The sequence below is a fragment of the Monodon monoceros genome, unplaced genomic scaffold, assembly GCF_005190385.1.
Source record: "Monodon monoceros isolate NGI ecotype Baffin Bay Population unplaced genomic scaffold, NGI_Narwhal_1 Super_Scaffold_20, whole genome shotgun sequence".
Lineage (NCBI taxonomy): Eukaryota > Metazoa > Chordata > Mammalia > Artiodactyla > Monodontidae > Monodon > Monodon monoceros.
In genome coordinates, this window is record NW_021703777.1 from 51,332,407 (window position 1) to 51,356,997 (window position 24,591).

General features: G+C 35.6%; 1 protein-coding gene across 1 annotated transcript; it reads left to right on the top strand.

Moving 5' to 3' along the window:
• Positions 1-183: 183 nt before the first annotated feature.
• TMPRSS11B (transmembrane serine protease 11B) lies at positions 184-23,466 on the top strand. Its single transcript, XM_029234699.1, is given in 13 exon segments — positions 184-247; positions 5,900-6,041; positions 14,294-14,379; positions 14,382-14,415; positions 16,353-16,464; positions 16,545-16,576; positions 16,578-16,610; positions 17,813-17,973; positions 19,359-19,397; positions 20,208-20,385; positions 21,905-22,164; positions 22,524-22,664; positions 23,303-23,466. Coding segments are annotated over 13 exon segments (1,446 nt in total).
• The last annotated feature ends 1,125 nt before the right edge of the window (positions 23,467-24,591 follow it).

Genomic DNA, 24,591 nt, shown 5'->3' on the forward strand with positions numbered 1-24,591 from the left:
AAATTCCTCACTCAGGGGCAGGCTTCGAAGGTGAAGGCAGTAATTGCCCTGGCGGCAGAGTTCCGGCTGCAGGAGTGTTGTTGGTTTGGGGTCGTGCTTATAAAGATGCCCTCCAGTTTTCTGGCTAGAAATCTTCAACATTTCTAGTTCCTGAGAGTCAGTTTAGTGGCAAAGCCAGCAGGGATGAGCCGGGGGCTCCAGGAGGTGGTACAGCCCCAGACTGGGTGCATGTTTTCCCGTTCCACAGGTGACCTGGGGCCGATCTGGTGGCCTGCTCGTGCCCTAACCTGTTGACCTGCAGGGTCCCACAGGAAAGGGTGTGCTTTTATGCAACTGCCGTTCCTGTGAGCCTGGCCCTGCTCTCCTGCTTGAGTCCTCTTCTGACCTCTAGGGCCAAATACCCAAAATGGTTCTTTCCATGTGTACTCATGTGCGTGCACACACACACACACACACACACACACACACACACGTCTTCCTTTCTCTCTGAAACTGGTAAGTTGAGAGCCATCTCTGTCGGGTCATCACAGAAGCCCCCCGTTGTGTTGGTATTCATGGTGGTCGTGCAGGTTACCTTGGCAACATGTACATTGATTTTTGGCTTTTATTGTACAGTCAGTACTATACATTTTCTGTTTTGAGTTTTGTAACTTTGTATGTAACATTTTAGGTAATATTGTGTTTGTATTTTGTAGTGTAGAGGAAAGAATTGTGTTGAATAAACCTAGGATTAGAGTGCCAAAAAAAAGGACTTTTTTGCCCACAGAGATATATGTAGGTAGAACTCTAGATGGTGCTACTAATCTGCAAATCAGAATTTCAGCCAGGAAAGAAGACTTACTGGTCCAGGTGGAATAATTCTGCGGGGACAATTAGAATATCTATACTTAAAAACTATGATAAAAGAAGAGAATTCAATTGCTCTTTGTGATTGCATTCTTAAAAATACTCAGGTGAAGTAGTATAAAATATTAGTATTTTCAGGACACTAAAAATATTTTGCAAACCATAAGAAAATATGTAGTATCTACAACTTCAGTAGTTCTTTCCCCAGTAATTTGGAAAGTATTTGCTAAGGATAAATTTGTAATGTTTAATTATACGAACAAAATCACATTTATCACATAAATATATTTATAGTTATAAAGATTTTACAATAGCCAGGACATGGAAACAACCTAAATGTCCAATGACAGATGAATGGATAAAGAAGATGTGGTACATATATACAATGAAATATTACTCAGCCATAAAATGGAATGAAATTGGGTCATTTGTAGAGATGTGGATGGATCTAGAGTCTGTCATACAGAGTGAAGTAAGCCAGAAAGAGAAAAACAAGTATAGTATATTAACGCATATATGTGGAATCTAGAAAAATGGTACAGATGAACCTATTTGCAGGGCAGGAATAGAGATGTAGACATAGAGAATGGACATGTGGACACAGTGGGGTAAGAGGAGGGTGGCGCGAATTGGGAGATTAGGATTGACATATATACACTACCATGTGTAAAATAGTTACCTAGTGGGAACATGCTATAAAGCACAGGAAGCTCAGCTCGGTGCTCTGTGACAACCTAGGTGGGTGGGATGGGGGGACCAGGAGGTCCAAGAGGGAGGGGATATAGGTATACATACAGCTGATTCACTTCACTGTACAGCAGAAACTAACACAACATTGTAAAGCAATTATACTCCAACTAAAAATAAAAAATTTGAGAGTAGGCGTTTTAAATACCAGCAGTATATTTAAAATTTTACACATTTAGCTATGTAAATAATGGCTACTCATTTTCTTCTCATGAAAACTCCATCTGAAAATGGAGTGCACTGAAATATGTAACTCTTGACAAGTTTTCTTGGAAAAAGTCATTTAGTTATTATAATAACAATATTCACATATGTTTCAGGTATATTAAATTTCTTATCACATCTAACCTCTTTAGATCGCAGATGCATTCTTTTCTGCATCTTTCATATCTACCTTCACAGCACCTTGCAAGGTGCTCGGCAGTGTAGTAAGTTTTCAGTACATATTGTTGACAGGCTCTTTATTTTGCTTTCATACAGAAATAATTTCCTTTTGAATAGCTTACATATTAATTTTTCAGAAATTTTGCTGTGAAGTATAACACAGAAAAGAACACAGGAGACAAAGGTACAGATCAATACATTGTCACAGAGAGAATAGCCATGTAATTACCACCTAGTCAAGAAATAGTACACTGCCAGCATCCCAGAAAACAGTAACCTAGACTTCTAACTCTATACTCTACATCTAATTGTGTTTGAATATTACAGAAATGAAATCATAAGGTATATATTATTTTGTAACTTTTCATTTGTGAGAATTATCTATGTTTCTGCACGCATCTGAAGTTCTTTTACTTAAAATGCTGTGGAATGTTTTATTATGTAAAAATACCACAAGGTATGGTATTTTGTGGTAATACTTTTTTTCATTGTGTGAAAACTTTGCTGTCTTCACAGTCATTAAGACTATTTCCTAAATTATCTTCTAAAACTTTATTATTTTTCCTTTTACATTAAGATCTATGATCCTCCTATAGTAGAATGCCATGTAGGGACCAAGTATCATTATTGTTTTTCATAGAGATATCCAATTCAGTCATTGGGCATATGCTTTCATTTAGCAAATTGCCTTTCAGGACCCCAACTCAAAGCATGTTGGGTTTATCAACCACCCTTACCCAGTGTGGGCCCTGGATTCCAATTTTTTATGCTGTTGCCCTGATACTGTCAGATGCCCTACTCAGCTTTAGCATACTTTTCAGAAATAGCAGCTCCAAATGGCAGGCTAACCCAACTTCTTTGAGTTTATCTTCGCCGAGATCTTGGCCCTGAAATTTTTATCTTGTTATCTCTATGACCTCGTCAACAGAATTTCTAACTATTTATTTTACCCATCTTTCCTACTATAATTATCAGAAGTGTTGGTCTGAATTCCTTAGTCCATCATTACAGGAAATGCCAGACCCATGTATTTTTTTTAAAGTGTTTATTGAATTTGTTTGCTTCTGTTTTATGTTTTGTTTTTTTGGCCCCGAGGCATGTGGGATCTTAGCTCCCCGACCAGATCTCGAACCCGCACTCCCTGCATTGGAAGGCGAAGTCTTAACTACTGGACCGTCAGGGAAGTCCCAGACCCATGTATTTAAAAAAAAATTTTATTGGAGTATAGTTGATTTACAATGTTGTGTTAGTTTCAGGTGTACAGAAAAGTGAATCAGTTATACATATATCCACTCTTTCTTATTTTCCCATATAGGTCATTACAGAGTATTGATCGAGTTCCCTGTGCTGTACACTAGGTCCTTATTAGTTATTTATTTTATATGTAGTAGTATGTATATGTTAGTCTCAATCTCCCAATTTATTCCTCATCCCCCTTCACCCATAGTAACCATAAATTTGGTTTCTACTTCTGTGACTCCATTTCTGTTTTGTAAATAAGTTCATTTGTTCCATTTTTTTTAAGATTCCACATATAAGTGATATCATATGATATTTCTTTCTCTGTCTGATTTACTTCACTCAGTATGACAATCTCTAGGTTCATCCATGTTGCAGCAAACGGCATTATTTTGTTTTTTTTTATGGCTGAGTAATATTCCATTATATCTATGTACCACATCTTCTTTATCTATTCCTCTGTCAATGGACATTTAGGTTGCTTCCATGTCAGTCCCATATATTTTTAAAAAATTAATCTTGATTTCACTACTCACTATCTGGGTGACCTTTGACAAGTAACAAACTCCTTGAAGTTCAATTTGCTCATTTGTAAAATGGGAGTGGCAAAATTTATCTCATAGAATTGTTGAAAAAATTAATATGAAAGGTGTATAGAAGCTTGGAAGATGCAATATAAGACTGATAGTATACCTTCAATTATCTTTGTTATATTAGTGATGATAATAATTATTAAGATGATGATGAAAACAGTAAGAGTTCTAAGTACCTCTGTCTACCACATTGCCCTATTCTCCTAATCTAAAAGTGGTATAAAGTTAATGTCACATTTATTTTAAGTGAATCAATATAGTCTTCAAGTAATGATTGCTCCCAGTTTTTAGATTTGCTCAAGACATACTTTTAATAATTTATCCTTGATTTTTTTTTTACCCAGAATTTTGTCAGACTCAGTGGCAAATGATTTTCAATAACAACTTTTCTCTTTGCGAAGACCTAGAGGGGTGGGATAGGGAGGGTGGGAGGGAGGCTCAAGAGGGAGGGGATATGGGGATATATGTATGCATATGGCTGATTCACTTTGTTGTACAACAGAAACTAACACAGTATTGTGAAGCAATTATGCTCCAATAAATATCTATTATAAAAAAATAAACTGTGTTATCTCCACTCTTGTATTCCTCTCATCTTATGATTCATCAAAATTTCATAAACATTAGCTATAATGCTGCACACAGTTTCATTTGTAAGTACTCTTAGTACCTAGGAATGTAATTCATCTTACAAAAGACTGAAACCTATTGAACAGCAGCTTGGTCTCTTACAGTCTTTTTATTAATGTTAGACTTCAGTTCACTATGTTACAAGGGTTGGCAAGGAAAGTCAATCTTCTTTCAACTTTCCTTAGTATGAACAGAGTATATAATGAAGTTATAGTTTTAGCAAAGAAAATTACCAATGCACAAGAAACGGTGTTTTAATCTAGAGGATTTATAGGAAGTGGGCGGGCACTCAAGTATCAGAATATTTGAATTTGATACATATACATCACTTTTTTATTTTTTTTAAATTTTTGGCCATGCTTCATGGCATGTGGGATCTTAGCTCCCTGACCAGGGATTGAACCCACGCCCCTTGCATTGGAGGCACGGAGTCTTAACCACTGGACCACCAGGGAAGTCCTACATCACTTATTGACTAACAGACCTATTGACTAGGTTAATAGGTTACCCAGGTTACTTGAGAATATGAAGGTAGCTTCCTAGTGATGGACTCATGCATTCTATAGATAGGGAATACTGTAGCTCCCATTCTAAGTTAACTACATGAAATCTTGGTCAAAAAAATACACCATGAGTTTGATAAATATGAAGTAATTCCCTAGACCTGGATCATGATCGACTATTGATAAAACTGAGCTTCTGGTTTTGCTATTTTGAGAACCAGGTCCTGTTAGAAGTATGCTTATTAAGAAACAGTGTCCTGAAAAAGGCCACTGTTACCTCACGAGACGAGCTAAACCAAATATTATTGTAAATGCAAAAGAAAATAGTATAAGAGCCAAATACTATGTAGGAATAAACAAGCAATAAAGAGAAAGGAGAAGAGGTACTTGCTTCCTGTTCCAGACAATGAACCTGTAAGTGCTTATTGAGAACCTGGAATGTATGAAAAATTAGTAAAATACATAAACCCTGCACTTTAGGATCTTATCATCTTCTTGGGGAAACAAGTATGGCACAAATAGAACAATAAATAGTAATTAGTTGTTGTGAGGTATGTGCAATTTTATGACAGAAAATATTAAAATTAATGTGGACCAGAGTTATTGCAGAAGATTTGGTAGAAAGGTTTAAGGTGGCTTTGAAGGATTTTGAAAATTTTGAAAAGAAATGTATTTGGATGCAAATGTCATGATAATGTTTGTGGAGAAATATAAACCCAGGAAGAGGAAGTGCTGTCATGAGATGGATAATTCCAGCTGCTACAGAGCATTTCATTAATTCTTATCCAAGTTTGTTAAGACACTGAGACTTCATAACTGAATTGAAACTGGGACATGCAGCCTATGGGAAATGTATTGGAACACATGTGCATTCTATAATATACGCATTTATGATGAGTTCAACCAGATCATTAATATATAGCATGACATATTGTGATTTTCCATTACAATTGACAGGACTTTTGTGGTTATGGGACCAAGGGGAGAAAAAGTGCATAAGTACTGAAATTTTAGGATTTGTTCAAGATGGAAGAAAGGCTTATACTGTTTCAGCAGCAACACTGTTTATCCGTGGAAAGTTGAAGAACCACGTCATTCGGTAGTTGCTATTTTTGACATGAGAAGCAAATCAAAAGAAAAAAGAGATGAACATGAAATGATTGATATCTAATATAAATATTTTATATACATCAGCTTCAAATCTTTAAGTCTTGTTTTAAAAAGATAAATTGACAGTAAATGTCATATAACATCTCTATGAGTCACGGATCATATTTCTATTAGCTGTTTCAACAAATATTGGGTTGGCCAAAAGGTTCATTTGGGTTTTTCCATAAGATGGCTCTAGTAGCACTTAGTTGTCTTTAACTTCATTCAAAACAGTTTTGTTAGATTGTATGTGACAGCTGTCATATCAGCATGCATTTAAAAAAAGACTTCAAAATTGGTGAATTTTTGTGTAGCCATTTTAATATTGAAGATGGAAGAAAAAAAGCAACATTTTCAGCATATTATGCTTTATTATTTCAAGAAAGGTAAAAACACAACCAAAACACAAAAAAAGATTTGTGCAGTGTATGGAGAAGGTGCTGTGACTGATCGAATGTGTCAAAAGTGGTTTGTGAAGTTTTGTGCTGGAGATTTCTCGCTGGACAATGCTCCACGGTCAGGTAGACCAGCTGAAGTTGATAGCAATCAAATCGAGACATTAATTGAGAGCAATCAACATTATACCATGTGGGAGATAGCCGACATACTCAAAACATCCAAATCAAGCCTTGAAAACCATTTGTACCAGCTCAGTTATGTTAATCGCTTTGATGTTTGGGTTCCACATAAGTTAAGTGAAAAAAACCTTCTTGACCGTATTTCCTCATGCGATTCTTTACTTAAACGTAATGAAAACGTTCCGTTTTTAAAGCAAATTGTGACGGGTGATGAAAAGTGGATACTGTACAATAATGTGGAATGGAAGAGATCATGGGGCAAGCGAAATGAACCACCACCAACCACACCAAAGACCAGTCTTCATCCAAAGAAGGTGATGTGTATATGGTAGGATTGGAAGGGAGTCCTCTATTATGAGCTCCTTCCGGGAAACCAAATGATTAATTCCAGCAAGTACTGCTTCCAATTAGACCAACTGAAAGCAGCACTCTACGAAAAGCATCCAGAATTAGTCAACAGAGAACGCATAATCTTCCATCAGGATATTGCAAGACCACATGTTTCTTGGATGACCAGGCAAAAACAGTTAGAGCTTGGGTGGGAAGTTCTGATTCATCCGCCGTATTCACCAGACATTGCACCTTCAGATTTCCATTTATTTTGGTGCACGTTCAGATTTCCTTTTATTTTGGTCTTTACAAAATTCTCTTAATGGAAAAAATTTCAATTCCCTGGAAGACTGTAAAAGGCACCTGGAACAGTTCTTTGTTCAAAAAGATAAGAAGTTTTAGGAAGATGGAATTATGAAGTTGCCTGAAAAATGGCAGAAGGTAGTGGAACAAAGGGGTGAATATGTTGTTCAATAAAGCTCTTGGTGAAAATTTAAAATGTGCCTTTTATTTTTACTTAAAAACTATAGGTAATTTTTGGCCAACCCAATAAATTTCTGAATCTCAGGGAGTTAGTTTATTTTGACTTTGTGCAAAGTCCAAAGGTGGTATGCTTGAAGGGCAGGTAGCATTTCTTAGAGTGGTGATTACGTCAGTTTTGGAGACTTGAATTTTTTTCTAGGAATTTTTTCACTTGATATAAATTTAAAATTTTATTTGCAATAAAATAGTTACTTTCCAACTTGTTTTATAAGGCCAACATAACCTTGATTACAAAACTTAACAATGACATTAAAAGGCAATAAAATTATGTCATTCTTTTTCAGAAGCATGGATGCAAAAATCCTAAACAAAATAAGATATGAAACCCAGTGACACACAAAATGTATCATATTTTATTTGCAATCAAGTTGGGGTTATTCTAGAAATACAAGGTTGGTTTAACATTTAAATATCAATCAATGTAATTCACAATATTGGTCAGATAAAAGTAGAAAAATGATATGATTATCTCAATAAATGCAAAAAAAGCATTTGGTCAAATTCAAAATTCATTTATCATAAAAATTAGCAAACTAAAAGTAAAAGAAAACTTCTTTAATCTGATAAAATGATAGCAAACATCCTATTTAATGGTGAAACACTGAAAGCTTTTCCCTGAAATTAGGAACAAGAGAAGGATGCCAGCTATCAACCCTTTCTATTCAACAGTGTACTAGAGTTCTATGATGTAAGGCAATCAATCAACTAAGCAACCAAAAAAAAAAGAAAATATAATCGATGAAAAGGAAATAATAATACTATTTTTATTTGAAGATGTAGGTGTATGCTAAAAATCTAAAATAATATACAAATAGAAGGCTTCCCTGGTGGTGCAGTGGTTAAGAATCTGCCTGCCAATGCAGAGGACACGGCTTTGAGCCCTGGTCCGGGAAGATCCCACATGCCGCGGAGCAACTGGGCACGTGCGCCACAACTACTGAACCTGCTCTCTAGAGCCTGTGAGCCACAACTACTGAAGCCCACGGGCCTAGAGCCCATGCTCTGCAACAAGAGAAGCCAGAGCAATGAGATGCCCACACACTGCAATGAAGAGCAGCCCCCGCTCGACGCAACTAGAGAAAGCCCGCATGAAGCAAGGAAGACCCAACACATACAAAAATAAATAAATAAAATAAATAAATTTAAAAAATATATATATATACAAATAGAAAAAATAAAATTAATGAGTTAAGTTTTCTCAATACAAGGTCAATAGACAAAAGTCAATTGTATTCTATATGTCAGCAATAAATATAACACGAAATTTAAGGAATAATACCATTTACACCAGGATAGAATAAATCAAATACATGAGACTGAACCTAGGAGAACATGTATAAGACTTCTATTCAGACACTTGTGAAACACTATTGAGAGAAATTAAAGAAAATCTAAATAAATGAAAGAATGTACCAAGTTCACAGATTGGAAGCTTCAATATATTAAGAAGTCAATTCTTCCCCAATTGATCTATAGGTTCAATGCTATATCAATAAAAGTCTAGAGATTTCTTTTTGGAAATTGATCAGTCAATGTTAAAATTTATAAGTAAAGGCAATGGACTAAAAATAGCCAAAATAATTTAGAAAAAGGAAAACAAATATGGGCTTACATACCAGATATCAAGTGTGAACAGAGAAAAACAAGTGTTTTCTACAAGGATTAAGTCATAACCCACTACATTCGCTGACCTACTGCAATCTGAGAAGAAATTAACAGGATGACAGGATGAGGCTGTCTAGATAAACATCTCCAGAAGAATTTTAATAACCCCGGATTCCTGCATCTTCCCATACATAGAAAAGCACTAAAATCACTGACTTGAGATATCTGTTCTTTGTGATAGCAGTACACTTTTACCAAGATGTATGCTTGATTGCATGTATTTCCCAGCCAAAAATCATATATAAACTGGTTTCTCCCCTACCTCTTTGCAGCAGTTTCCTCAGAGCTAACTGAGTGGCTAGTCCTCAGTAAGACCTTGAATACAACTTAAACTCACAACTCTTATGTTGTGTGTTTTTCTTTAAGTTGACACAAGACATTCTATAACTTCAATAATTAAGGTGGTGTGATATGGCACAGTAATAAAAAAATAAATCAAAGAAACAATAAAAAATTCAGAAAGAGACCTGCATTTGATTTATACTTGATTTATAACAGAGGTGACTTTGCAGGGCAGTAGATAAAGAATTGCACATGCATGATTTCAATAAGATGTACAGGGTCAATTAATAGTCATATGGAAAAAAATGCACCTTTACTCCTACTTCATAATATACACACAAATGAATGCAATGTGAATTGGTGACTTAAATGCAGATGGTAACACATTAAAGTTTTTAAAATAAAACATACAAGTATATCTTTATAAAAGGCAAGGAATTCTTCAACAAACTACATATATATACACATAAAATACTAACCTTGAAAGGAAATATTGACAAATTTTAAACTAAAATTAAGAAATTCTGTTTTTTAAAAGTCACCAATAACTCGTTCCACTTCCAGCAATGGTGAAATTTCTTATATCAAGCCCTTCTAGAGTTAATAGTTATAAACTTTGGAAAAAATATAAAAACCATATGAAGGCAGTACAGAGTGACAAAAAACTGATAAAAACTGTCTCAGAGTCAATTCATGAAGGGAAGGGACTGTACTGGGCAAGATTTACATACATATGGTTTCTTGCCAGAGGGCACTGGCCAGTCCAGGTTATGTAGAGGAGCTAAAAAGTTAAGCAGAAAGCCACAGTCTCACTGGCTTTAAGAGTCAGAACACAAAAATTGGGGTTGCAGCATGGCTGAAAAGTGAAATATGTAAAATAATGATCACAATGATCATTCTCACTGGTAATTAGGGAAATGAAAATATAAACTGCAATTAAATAGAATTTCATTATATCAAAATGATGGCAATATTAGTTATGTTAAAATCGGTACTTTGTGGAAAGTCTTTTGTCAGAAACTTCTACATAGTTACAGATGGTTTCAGTTGAGGAGGAAGAAGCCAGAATGACGGAATTGGTCAAACACAAGAGTTAGGATTATCCTGATTTACCACAAAGCTGTTTCTTGGGTGTGCATTTTAAGTGACTAGTCCAAGGCTAGGCTATTACTTTTTCTAAATAGCCAAGTCAAGGAAGTTTGTCACCCCCTGGATGACTCCTATCTTGAAACCATAGAAATACGACAGTCATTAACACTAGTTGGACAAGTTTCATCTTATTTGTTCTCTATATTTCAGCCAGCCCATAAAAACAAACCAACCAACACTGGATGTAGCACATAAACCTGTGAAACACTGATCATCTTAAAAGCTACACCAGAAGGCCCTTATTTTTATTACCACTATCATCATTGCCATCATCAATCACTACCCTTGTCCCTGACATCACCACCACAATCAGAACATTATGTTCAGGTAAATGGGATTTTATTTGGGAGATTAAGTCTATAAAACCTAACAGGTTGCTACAGAGTATTTTCTCGTTTTTTGTTAATTGGTTGCTTTTTATAATTAAATTTTTATTTCTGGACCCATGCTATTATTTCTGAGGTCTAGAGGCCCTGTAAAGTCTCTGGGAAGGTTTCAGAAATTTGGAAAAAGAATAATCAAAGTTCAGCAAAATTTTGTTTACTTTTTAAAAATAATCACTCATAAGAATACTACCATTTTTGTTCTCTAATAGTGTAATTAAAACCATATTTTCTAGCTTGAATGTTTTTTAGAAATAATTTAAAAACCTGAATGCCATTATAGATTTTTAGAATAATGTACTTTACAACACAGATCCTAAATTAGCACTTGACAAACTGCAGTGGGCCCACAAAACTTAATAGATTTTCAAGTGAGTTCCTTTCCACCGACTCTTGGCTTTCCTCGAGTTCCAGAAGAAAGTTGGTGGTGGAGGCCATTTGCTTCATTTGATCATTAGTTTCTTTGTTCCTTATTCACAAGCCTCTCCCTAATAATTTAAAGTCCTCTATGAAAAAAAAAAAAAAGGTTTATCTTTACAGAATTTGAGGAATTTTGTTTTGGAATTTTTTTTAACACTCTTCACTGTATAACAGAAATCAGGTTAATCCAATTCAAATGGTTGGAAATGAAGTTTTAATAAATTAAAACTACTGTTTGTAATACTTTGCAGTTTAACTGCTAATGCAGTATCAGAATGTGGCTATAGGGAAGTCTAATCTAGGAAATGATACCTGGTATGGGCTGTAGGAGATAAATTACAGTGAGATTGATGTTTTAAAATTGTGGGGCTTCCCTGGTGGCGCAGTGGTTGAAAGTCCGCCTGCCGATGCAGGGGACACGGGTTCGTGCCCCGGTCCAGGAGGATCCCACATGCCGCGGAGCGGCTGGGCCCGTGAGCCATGGCCGCTGAGCCTGCGCGTCCGGAGCCTGTGCTCCGCAACGGGATAGGCCACAACAGTGAGAGGCCCGCATACTGAAAAAAAAAAAAAAATTGTGAATAATGTAGTTACCATCATTTTTTAACATTATTGTAATTTGATTAAGGTGAATGGTTGATTATACCAGAATAACAATGAGCCCTTCTTTGAAGTAAATTAAATCCAAAAGTGAGTCAGGTATAGTTTAGTTAAGCATATGGAGTTGGTTAAATTCATTGAAGATTAATTTTTAACCTATTCTCTTTGTTAAAAGAGGGGTTCATCCAAGAACTCAAATTCCTACCTTTAAAAAATATTATGGCCCAAAATTTTTTTGATAGATGAGAGAGTAAATTGTTTCGTGAATGGACTTTTTTGGATATTTAGAACATGATTTTAACAATTTCAGCTATTATTAAAAAATAATAATCAATTTTTAGAGTCCATACCTCCTATTTACTAGCGGAGAAATTGAATAAATCATAAACTCTTGTGATCTTTTAGATATAAAAAATCTCCTTAATTGTTTTGGACAGGAAGAAATTCACAATGAAGGGGAAAAAGCAATATCAGTGCTATAGTCAACAATATGTATTCTTTAGAACTTTCAAGAACATCTAAAAGGGGTCTTCCAAGAAAGGCATTTTATAAACTGTAATATAGTGATTATTTGTATAGAAACCATCTCAGCTACTTTCTGTACTATGTACATAATTTAGGCTACATAGTGTTTGAGTCCCTCAAACTAATATTCATGTCTCAGAAAGACTAAGCTACCAGGCTAAATTACAACCAGCTAATCCAAAACAAATTTGAGAATTCACTATCACAGTAAATTTTTCTACTCATTAGAAGACACATATGATCAGATATTAATAAGGTTATAAATATTGTTATTATTTACTTTAATTGTATACTCCTTTTAAAATGTGATTTATCTAGTATAAGAGGACGAGATTAAACAAATGAATTCCAGTATAAAAGCATACATGGAATGTGGGGAGTTTCTTTGAAGAGCTTTGACAATGTTGGCTCAGGGAAACAACAAGTCATCAAAAGAGATAGAAGGAAGAGTAGGATTAAGAACTGAGAACAGAACAGAGAGGAGTAAGACTGGGTAGAGTTGCACAGGTGTGGCATAGGTACTTATTACTCATTGCTTTTTTTTTTTGCTATACGCGGGCCTCTCACTGTTGTGCCTCTCCCGTTGCGGAGCACAGGCTCCGGACGCGCAGGCTCAGCGGCCATGACTCACGGGCCCAGCCGCTCCGCGGCATGTGGGATCTTCCCGGACCGGGGCACAAACCCGCGTCCCCTGCATTGGCAGGCGGACTCTCAACCACTGCGCCACCAGGGAAGCTCCTTATTACTCATTTTTAAAGGATCTTCTCTACCTAAAAGTTAATTAGTCCTGGAAGGATAAGAACAAAAATGTTCTCCTGCTCATAGGAAATATCTAATTTGCCAAATATATCCACTGCTTACAAACTCTTCTGTTTTGTAAGTTTTATTTAGGATAATGCAGAGATTGAAGAGATTGAAGAGCTAGTTGAGGCTATTTTGAACCTTGAAATCAGATTTGTGTGTGTGTGTTACAGCTCTTTGTCCAAATGGACTATTTCATGACATCATGTCTTTCAAGATATGAAGAATAACTAATGTCCAACCTTATAAAAATTAGACGAAGGGTGGCCATATGACCTAACTCTAACCCTAGACCACTCTATCTGTATGATGCCAAGTCACAATGTTTTCTGATTATTTTTAATCGAATTGATTGGTTTTGATGATGAAACTTATCTGTTAAATTATGTTATACAAATAATCCTTGTTTATTGTCAAAACATTAGGAAGTATAGTTAAAGAAAAAGTAAACAAAAAGAAAAAAGTCTACCCATAATCTTATAACATGGGAAAGTTGCAATTGACATCATGTTTTCTTACACGTTTAATTAAACATATAAATGATGTTATATATGTGTTTATAGATCTATATATGTCCATGTAGATGATGTGGCTATAGTTTGCAAAGATAAAATCAGATCACATGTAATGTTTTGTAACTTTCTTTGGATAAATAAAAAAAGCAAATTAATTTCTCCTCATAAACATGAGTACACAAACCATGCTATTTTGCTCACGGTTGTATCCCTAGCAGCTAACATAGTACTCCAGGATGATTTGTTAAATGAATGAGCATTAGGGTCTATCCTCTTTGACACATTTGAGGCGTCTATGTTTTAAGCTAATATAAAGACCTGATGCATAAGTTATAGATTGTGTTGTATGAGTTGGCAGAGAGACAGATTTAGAATATTTATCATCTGATTTGAGCCACTTTCCTCCTATCGTAGGTACAACATATCTTCCCAGAGAAGATCTTGGCCACTGTGGATGACAATCCTTATTTTTCTTGGGGTGATGACAATCTTGGCAGTAACTTTGGTCTCGTTGTCCATTTTCTAGCAGTTGGTCAGTATTGACACTTCAATTTTCACCCTTACTACTAAATCTCTTTTAACTCTTAGAAATTGACAAGAAACAACAGGAATATTAAATTTCTTTATGGAAACTTTCTCATCTACTTACTACTTTATTTCAACATAATAACTTTATATTATTTGACACCAAAGTTTATAATATTTTGGAATCAGATGCCTCTTTGATCCAGTCTATAAGTCATATCAACAGTTATGGGAGTATGGGCAAGACTGAAATGCTCAATACTTTGATGCCAATATTCATTGTCAATAAAAGTGCTTATATAGTAGGTTTGTAGTTAAGTTGTACATCTTTTAGTAAATATACCTCAAACTTTGGAGATCCCTACTCTTCTTGGCTCATTTCTGATATTGGTTGTTAAGATATAATTGATAAGCAGCAATGGATAATCCACTAATGGCTCTTCTAATAGTGGATAGTCAAGAGTGGTTAAATGGCTGAATGCTCATACTAACTTGATCTTATTTTTAATAACTTTTATTAACCCTACATCCAGAAAAGCATGTTTTTCCAGCTTATTTTTACCTTTCAGAAAAGTAAACCCTTAAATCTGTGTAACCATTTAATGTTTTTAAAGAAATTTGATATCCATTATTCTGATTGATCCTCATACTAATCCTTTGAGCCTGGGAGGGCAGGTTTTACTATCATCCTTATTCTCATATGCAAGAAACTGAGGCTCAGTAAAGCCAAGTGACTTCCTAGATATCACAGGCTTTTCAGTGGCATAGCTGAGCACAAATCCACATCTTAATACTTTAAGTATATTATTCTATTGACTTTATCATGATTTTTCTGTTTTACTCCTCTGAAATATATCATCCTATACAATAATGCAGTGTGGATACATTTTGCTTGATTCAATGAAAATTCCAGTTCTCTTCCAACCTAACCTCTTCTCCTTTGCTTCTCCCCAACCATCTTAGTTTCAAATTTAAAAACTTATCCTTCAGAAGCATAGTGGTTGTTCAGTCTCTTGCCTGCCATGTCTACCCACGAACTCTCTGTAGTCTGAATCTTTCTATCCTCTTCTTGGCTCTACTCACTAAAAAATAACTTTATTGGGTCTTCCCTGGTGGCGCAGTGGTTGAGAGTCCGCCTGCCGATGCAGGGGACACCGGTTCGTGCCCCAGTCCGGGAAGATCCCACATGCCGCAGAGCGGCCAGGCCCGTGAGCCATGGCCACTAAGCCTGCACGCCCGGAGCCTGTGCTCTGCAACGCGAGAGGCCACAACAGTGAGAGCCCCGCGTACCGCAAAAAAAAAAAATAATAATAATAATAAAATAACTTTATTCACAAAATTTCCTTATGTATAGTGCTCTGAGTTTTCCAAATCAAACCCTCGTAAAGAAGCCCTGTCAGCATGTTAGTGAGGACCAGTAGCTTAATTAGCTATCCTTCCAAAATATAGTTTGCATTTAACATTGTTTCTTCTTCTGGGGGAACAGTGACTTAGTGGAAAGGAGTGATGCAAAAGGGAGAACCGCAGGCATCCTGGCTTGAGCAGGAAGTGTGTGGATGAGAATTTACTCTTGAATTTCTCTATATGATCAACTATCTACAATTTCAGATACAAGGCTGGACGAGCTTATATTTCCTGAAGTTAAATTAGTTGAACTGGGCTTCTTGAAGTAAAAATAGACACTCAAACTCTGTTGTAAAGGTTGTTTGAAGTCATTTTGGAAGATGGGTTTACTCTAGGATTCTGGCTTAGGAGCTAACACAATCTTTGTTAACACTGACAGTAACTAGAGTTGGATGAAAGCTAGGGGAATCTCTCATTCAAGTGGTAGTAAATTAATTTCCCTGTCTGAGTATATCCATTGAATATTAATTTTGAGATAAAGATATGGAGGGACTTGAGGTCACTTTCTATTTTAAAATTTTCTAAGTATTTCTTTATTTCACAGGAAAGACTATTACCAAGGTGATTTTCATATTTCTGGAGTCATATACAATGATAATTGTGAAAAAGCAGTTTCACAAGTCAGCACAGATCTGAGAAAATATATTGAGACTATGGTAAGTCAGAGATTTATCTTACTAATTTTACTATAAATTTGATTGAAACATGTGGTGGCTTTGTTTTTTTCTCTTGACAGATGTCTGATGCATTTCAAAATTCTGGTGTATACAGAGTATATCAACTCTCAAGTCATCAAACTTCTGTAAGTACAAATTCATTCAAGATCTTATGGAACAAAAAAATAATTAAAAAGAAAGATCTTATGGAATGAGAAGCAGGTAATATGTCATATCAGCTCCAGTTTTAAATAACAACAACAGCAAGAAACAGAAAGAGAGATAGAGGGAGCAAAAGAGAAGGAAGGAAGGGAGGAAAGAAGGGAAGAAGGAAGGAAGGAAGGGAGGAAGGAAAGAAGGGAGGAAGGGAGGGAGGGAGGGAAGGGATAAAGAGCTCCCCATAAATTAAAGTATCACTGTATTTAACAAATTTTTATTCAGTGTAGGAAGTGTTCTGTACATATCTTTAATCTCTGTACTTGAAGGAGAATTGTAAGGTTTTTGGTGGCAGTCAGTCCTAATTGATTTCTATGATAAAAGATAACTGTAACTATGCAAAACAAGGAGTCTGATCTGATTGTTTTGCTACCTATATGCTAGCCACCTCTTCTCCCATCCATACCCATCTGGCCATATCTTTCCTAAAATAATCCTCTTTTGGTCTCTTTAATAATTACCATCACTGTAATGCCTGTGAACAAAAGTGAATCTTTTGAGATAACATTTGTCTAAATATGTATTGTAAGTGTGCTTGATGGTGGTAGTGGTGAGGGCTGCAGGGAGACAGGTATCACAGGGCATAGGGGATGAGTGATAAAAGGAGAGACACCTGTAATTTGGTAACTGCCAATATCTATTCTGGGGAAGTCTGAACTCTCCAAACAAAACAAAACAAAAAATCCAGCTAGCCAACCAACGGACCAACCAATCTACTTACCTACAGACAATATCTTTTGAATGCTTCCTGGCCCTGCATTTAAGTTCTCATTTATCTCTTTCTCTAAAACTAAGTTATTAGAAAATATCTGTACAAGAACACTTTTGTTTTTACTGTATTATTATAAAATCTCAAGTCAATTATTTGTTGGTCAATACTCAGTTTCTCAAATGTGTTTGAAATATTCTGATTTCTAGTTTGTGGTTCATATCCTCTTTCATGAACAATACCTCTTAACTAGTTAAATTTTTAGGGACCATTGCACTTTATTTATACTGAGACAATATCTGTGTATTTTTTTAATATGTATGTGAAGGCAATATAATAATTAAAATGTGGCAAATCCAATGTGTTCATGAAACATCTAAAAAATCAAGAAACAACACACTAGAACATTTCTGTTGCTTCTAGTTCTTATCCCAATGGTTCAAGTGTACAGTTACAGTTGACATTCAAGTTTCCTCCAGCAAAAAAGAATAGCATGAGGACTAAAATCAAGGCTATCTTACATCTGATGTTGAAGGACAACATGGCATCTTGGAATGCAGTTCCCACTTCCATCAAACTTATAGGTATTTCACTTATTTTCTACTACGTAACTATCTAGACTATTAAAAAAAAGTACTGGAAAAAAAAATGAACCAAGAGTTTCAGGAATTTGCTTAGGAAAAACTAGTCTTCCCAACTGTGGCACTCCTACCATTGAGGTGGTAGTGGAGAAGGCAGTGCTATAGAATCTGTCTGCACAGTGACAGAAATAAGTGCTAAGCTACAGGTATGCTTGTGAGTTTGGAAGGGTTGGCTGTAATGGATGGAGAGGGGGTGAAAAATAATAATTGAAGCATTATTCCTCCCTACTTCTACTTTTGTCAGGAACTCATTATAGGAAACAGACAGGGTTTTCTTGATCATTAAGCGTGAAGACTGCAGAAGTCAGTGTGAAGTTGAGGACGGGGGTTCTCATTGTTTCTTGTGGAAGAATGGAAGTAATACTATTAAAGATAAAATCTGTCTGAAATAATTCCCTAGAAAACAAGGGAAGAAAATGATAGGATTTTGCCCCAGTACAGAAAGTAAAGTTTGTAAACATTCAAAGGTCCTACGAAGTTCTTCAAACGTTAAATTGGATTGTTAAAAGGTCTATTAGGTGATAAGCTTGTGTTTCCAGAGCCGTTTTGTGCTTCTTCCAGACTGACAGTTGATCCAGAAGCTCTGATGGCTGCCAGCTGCCAGTTACAACTCTTTTGCCTCAGAACATAGTCCCTGTCACCAATGGGCCACTCATGAGAAGTGAGTTTGAGGTAGAGGTTCTGAAAGGAGCGATACGATTCCTTTGTGGGTAGTCATTGGGAAAGAAGGCTGTACAAGTTACTGCCCCTCTGTATCCCAGGGATTCAGAGTCAGCACTTTCCGATGTGTCTTTTTTTAGTTCTCTCTTCTCTTTCTCTCTAAAGCCTCTTCCCAATAGAAAAGAGACTTGAATTTAAGTTAAATTCTCAAAATTTCATAATTCAGTCTTAGTAATGAGATGACTTCTAAAGAGCAGGATAGGTCTAATTAAATGTAATTTGAATTGGGTTTTTTTCTTTAAAATATAGATAACTACATTTCAGAGTAATGAGAATTATCATAGGGAAAAAAAATCCAAAGATTATGCCCAGTGCCGTTTTTAGTAAGAGTGTCAGCTTCTTACTTCACTAAATATTTTACTTCAACCATCATAAAACTGAGAGCTTTGCTTTTTTATTTCCTTTTCCCTTTTCCTATACTACCTGGTAGAGATGCGGAGAGATGGCCAAAATATAACAAGTAGAAGTGAGAGGGGTTGATAGACAATACATGAACTAGTCTGAATAGTTAAATGTTGGGAGTAATTGGGTTAGGAAATTTAGTCCTCGGGCTGAAGAGAATTGCTTGGTGATATTTTATCAACCTTATGTTTTTATTTTAATTTCAGAAATCAGCAAGGCTAATGCTGAAATGCTTACCAATAACTGTAAGTTTAGAAACTTTATTATAAATTTAACACATTCACAAATAGTTCCCCATCATTTTGCTAAAAAGGATCTAGATGTACTTAATGTTGGAAATCTATAGTAGTTTTTCAAAATTATTGGATATACCACATATCTATCTGGCATTTCTTTTTGAAAAACACTGACCATTTATAATGGGTTGTCCAAAAGGGTGAAATGAGAACTGTTTCCAAAGAATGGAATCATGAAGAATATCATGTCTGAATTAGTTTTTAAAAAAAAGTGAAGGAAGAAAGAACAACTTAAGGATAATAAGAAAATGCAAAACTAGGCTATATCAAATATATTTATTATAAGGTAAATAATAGTTCTGTACCTTTTAAGCAAATTCTCTTTAGAGTATCATGAGGCCTACAGTGTGATACATACATGTATTCATTCGTTCAGTGGATATTTATGGAGTATCTGTTGTCTACATGGGGCTTTACAGACAGCATTGCATATGCTATACAAAATACAGACCTTAATGAAGCAAAGTCTCCACCTTCAAGAATTATGCAATCTACTTGGGGAGACTAGAGTTATAACAGATAGATACAACAAAAATCAGTAGTTGAAAAATGCTTGAAACTGGAAAAGAGGAAAAGTAAAAGTCACCCAAACAAGGATGGAATGGGCTATCATGATAAGGGTACATTCCAGGAAAGAAACAACATTGATTAGGAGATGCTGGACAATCATTGAAGGGTTTCAAATAATGTTTTAAAATATATTTCTTAAAAAATATAATGAAAGATACATGCTCTTATATAAATAAATCCTTTCTTCAGGTTGTGGGGGACGACTGACCAATAGTATCACAGCAGGCAACCGAATTGTGAATGGGGAAAATGCCCTGACGGGGGCCTGGCCATGGCAGGCAAGTATGCAGTGGAAAGGCCAACACCACTGTGGTGTTTCTCTGATCAGCAGTATGTGGCTCCTATCTGCAGCTCACTGCTTTGCTAAGTAAGTTTGAAAGTCTGACTAAATGCAGGATTCTGGTTGCAGGCCTATGTGGGAGGTCTGTGGGGTTAACCTAAATGTGTGAGGTTCTGCCAAGACCATATGAAATTTACAACCACTTACATAATTGAAGGGCAGCAAAGACATTTAAATTGGGCAACTAAGGGAAAAGTGAATGGAAGCAATTAACATTTTCCAAATAGGGGCTCTGGCCTGATGTTAAGTACTTTACTTACACCATTTTATTTAATCATAACAATAATTCCATATGAAAGGTATACTTTAACCTATTTAAAGATGAGGAAACTAGGGTTTAGAAATGGTGATGTAACTTGACCAAGATCATATAGCTCTTAAATAAAAGAGAGTGTGAACTTTGGTATGTCTGACTCCAGTTACAGGGTGCTTATTTGTCTTACCCTCTGGGGGTTTACAGTCTAGTTGAAGAAATTTAAACGTGATATATTAAAGGTATAAGGCAGCACAGTGTAGTAAGTGTCACATGTACAACACAGATAGCACGTGCTATGGAAACTTGGTGAAGAAAGAGAACACAATCTAGCTGAGGTATTCAGTTGTAAGATTTGATCTAGACTCTAAAGATATAAGCTTTGATTGATTGGGGTAGGTAGATCAGAAAAAAATAATATGCATTTCGAGTTGGAAAAATAGCCTTCTTCAAATGTGTTGAGATGGAGCAACACAAGTTGTATTCTATGGACAGCAAACAGAAAGAACTATTTGAAGTAGAGAAGATTTGTAAAAGGAAACGTTAGAAAATATGCTTAGAAAATGTAGTTTTATTCATTGGGGACACCTCTAAATGACAAGATGCTTACTTACTGGAGAAACACAGCTAATGAATGTGTGGAGTCACTGAAGATTTCAGAAGGAGAGAAGGACTGAAGAGGGTCACAGTTACATGAAGGTCTCGAAACCTTAAAAAAAAAAGGCACCTGACATTTTGAGGAAGTGACAATAGTTAAATAGGATCTTAGGGCCTAAACTGAGAAAGAATCTCAGGGGAACTGGAGAAACTGGTCAGAAAATCTAAATTAGAAGCCAAGATGCATTGACTTGGTAAACATAATGGGGTGATTGGGTGAGAACAGATTGCAATTGTTTATGTATGCAGACGGATGCCCAGAGCCTGCCACAGGCTCCTGGAGCCCAGGGTATATGACAGTATGAGTGATTCTGGACTCCATCCACTGAGACTGCTTATATGATTCCTACCCAACTCAAATGCATAGAAACCAGATGGGGCTGAACTAGCAGGAGACATCAGTGACTCTAGTTAGGAGGATTTGAAGAAGGCTGACAGCTGTAATAGTCCTTAGCACTATTTTTATGTGTCTGTAGCATTTATGACATCCCCACACCAAAGACATTTTAAAAATAAGAATTTAAGTGCTTTATAGTGTTGTTTGGGAAACTCACACCTTAAAGTGATAAGATAATCACTGTGAATACCGTTTTGGCCCCCAAACTGAGTGTATTTTAATTAAATTGTGTCCTCCAGGAAAAATAATTCAGAAGATTGGACTATCAACTTTGTAACTATAGTAAATAAACCATATATGACACAGAAAGTCCAAAACATTCTTTTTCATGAAAATTATAGCAGAGCTGGGGTTCATGACGATATTGCCCTTGTGCAGCTTGCTGAAGAAGTCTCTTTTACAAAGTACATTCATAGGATTTGTTTTTCTGAAGCCAAAATGAAGCTCTCAGAAAATGACAGTGTTGTAGTTACAGAATGGGGAACACTTTATATAAATGGTAAGTTTTTCTGTAAATATGTAATAGCTTCATAAGAATAATTATTTAATCAATCAATCAATCAATCATTCTTTCACACAATTAACCAGTCCATAAATATACTGAAAAGAAAACCAAGTGATGGGACCAAAGGCATGGTGTTGTCTTCAATTTCTGAAATATCTCTGGGAATAAGAATTGGAAAATTTGGAATTTATGTGTGAGGCAGCCAGCTCTAATAAACATTAGAAAGAAAGCAATCTAGCCTGGGACTGGTCTGGCTCTTGGTGACCAAGAGAATCTGCTTTATTCCATAGATGTTCTTTGTCTCAAAAAACAAGGTTAAGATCTCCATGATATGCAGAATTTATTGCCCTTAGGTTCTCTTCCAGTGATACTTCAGCAGGCTTTTTTGAAGATTACTGATAACATAGTTTGCAATGCTCCACATGCATTGTCTGGCTTGGCAACTGATACAATGCTGTGTGCTGGATTTATGTCAGGAGAAGCTGATGCCTGTCAAATACTTCTAGATACATTATCAAATCATTTTTTTCCCAAGTACTAATTCAATGAAAGTTTTTATCACCATAATTTTTTTTGTCTTAATGATTTTCACAGAGTAGCTTCTTATTTCAATCCACATAACAAACATTTATTAATCTCATTAATGTACCAGAACCCAGCTCATAAGCTGGAGATGCAGTGGTGAACACAATCCCTGTTCTCACGGAGTTTTCAGTCTAGGAATCCATAGTTACAAGGTAATAAAATAAATTTGGCCCTATTTTCTGGGCAACCTGCAGAACTAGAATGCTTGCCTCTCTCTTATCAGGAGATGCAGCAGGAGGCTTTACAGGTGCACATGTCATGCATTCCTCAGAGGCTTCATCATGGAGCCTCTGAGTCACTTTCTCCAGAGTTAAGTTTGGACTCATTAAAAAGTCAGCTTCTAGTCTTCCCAATCCACTCCAGTCCAGCTGTAGGTAATATACTCTGGTTTGTAGTTGCCCTGGGTTTTGAAGAAATTCAAGAGTCCCACGGTTCTAAGCCCAAAGAGGGTGGATTGTCTCACTGCCTAGAGGCTGTTGACAACTCCAGAGGAGAGATAGAAAGAAATGTTTCAGGACAAGAAACATTTTTTTTCTCTTTTTATTCTAGAATGATTCTGGTGGACCACTAGCTTATCCCAACTCTAGGAATATCTGGCACCTTGTTGGAATAGTAAGCTGGGGTGAAGGATGTGGGAAAAAGAATAAACCAGGTGTCTATACTTGAGTGACTGCTTATCGTGGATGGATTACCTCCAAGACTGCACTCTGAAAGAGAAGTAACTTTGAAATGGAACAAAAAGACAATTATAGGGTATTCTTATCCATTGCTTCAAAATCTTTTTCTTTTGATTGTTGGTATACCAATCATTTTCTTATATACAAATACATAAAGGTCTTGATTAATGTTTTATTTTATCTAAAACACTATCCATTTATTTGTCTATTTAACTAATATAGTAAACAGAAAGAAAAGAAAAAGGCCAAAATATTTTTATTCATAGCCTAGTTCTGATTTATCTTACCTTTATATTTGGAATAGACCTTAATTTATTTTTCAGAATTTAAAAAAATACAGATTTTGTTAGTATGAGAGCATGAATGCTGGATCTACCAAATATATTATTTTTAATTCTATAAATCATAAATTTATAGATTTATAATTCTATAAATTATAAATTCATTTTGTTAAACTGGAATATGTAAGGCAAATAATGTACATTCACACTTTGTTTATATTTGAGATAGTTTGTGTATCTTGTAAAATCATATAATCTTGGAATGGAGAAGGGGTAACATAGGTTCAGTTAGACCAAGTCTCTTAATTTACAGAGTGAGGAACACTAAGAAAAACAATTATTTGCTTGAAGTCATTCTTCAGCCTCTCTGATAAGTTGTAACCCTCACATGAATTTTCCCTCATAGAATTTAAATCCAAAATTAGTCAGGAATTTAAAAATGATTTTTAACTTGCAATTATTTATATAATATTTTCTTCGTGTCCTTCTTTTGTCATCTGTTCGCATTTTCTTGCAGCAAAAATAATGTGAGGTCCTCAAGGGGAGAGGACGGTGTGGCATCTATTGCAGTAGCTCTCCTGATAGTGCATGTGAAATTGTATGGAGGGCTGATTTTGTAATCTCTGCAAATAATTCACCTTTTAACTCTCCTAAAAATAAAACAAGTACCTTAAAATTTTAAAAACTGCTAAAACAAACTAAAAATTATCTTCCTTCAAGTGTTTGTGACATTACTTTTATTTTCTCTTTATTATAAATTATTGACTCAGGGCAGAAGCAAGAAGAACTGCAAACCTGCAGCCTGTGGATCAAAAACCACATTCACAGAAAGATAGACAAGACAAAAAGGCAGAGTGCTATGTACTAGATGAATGAAC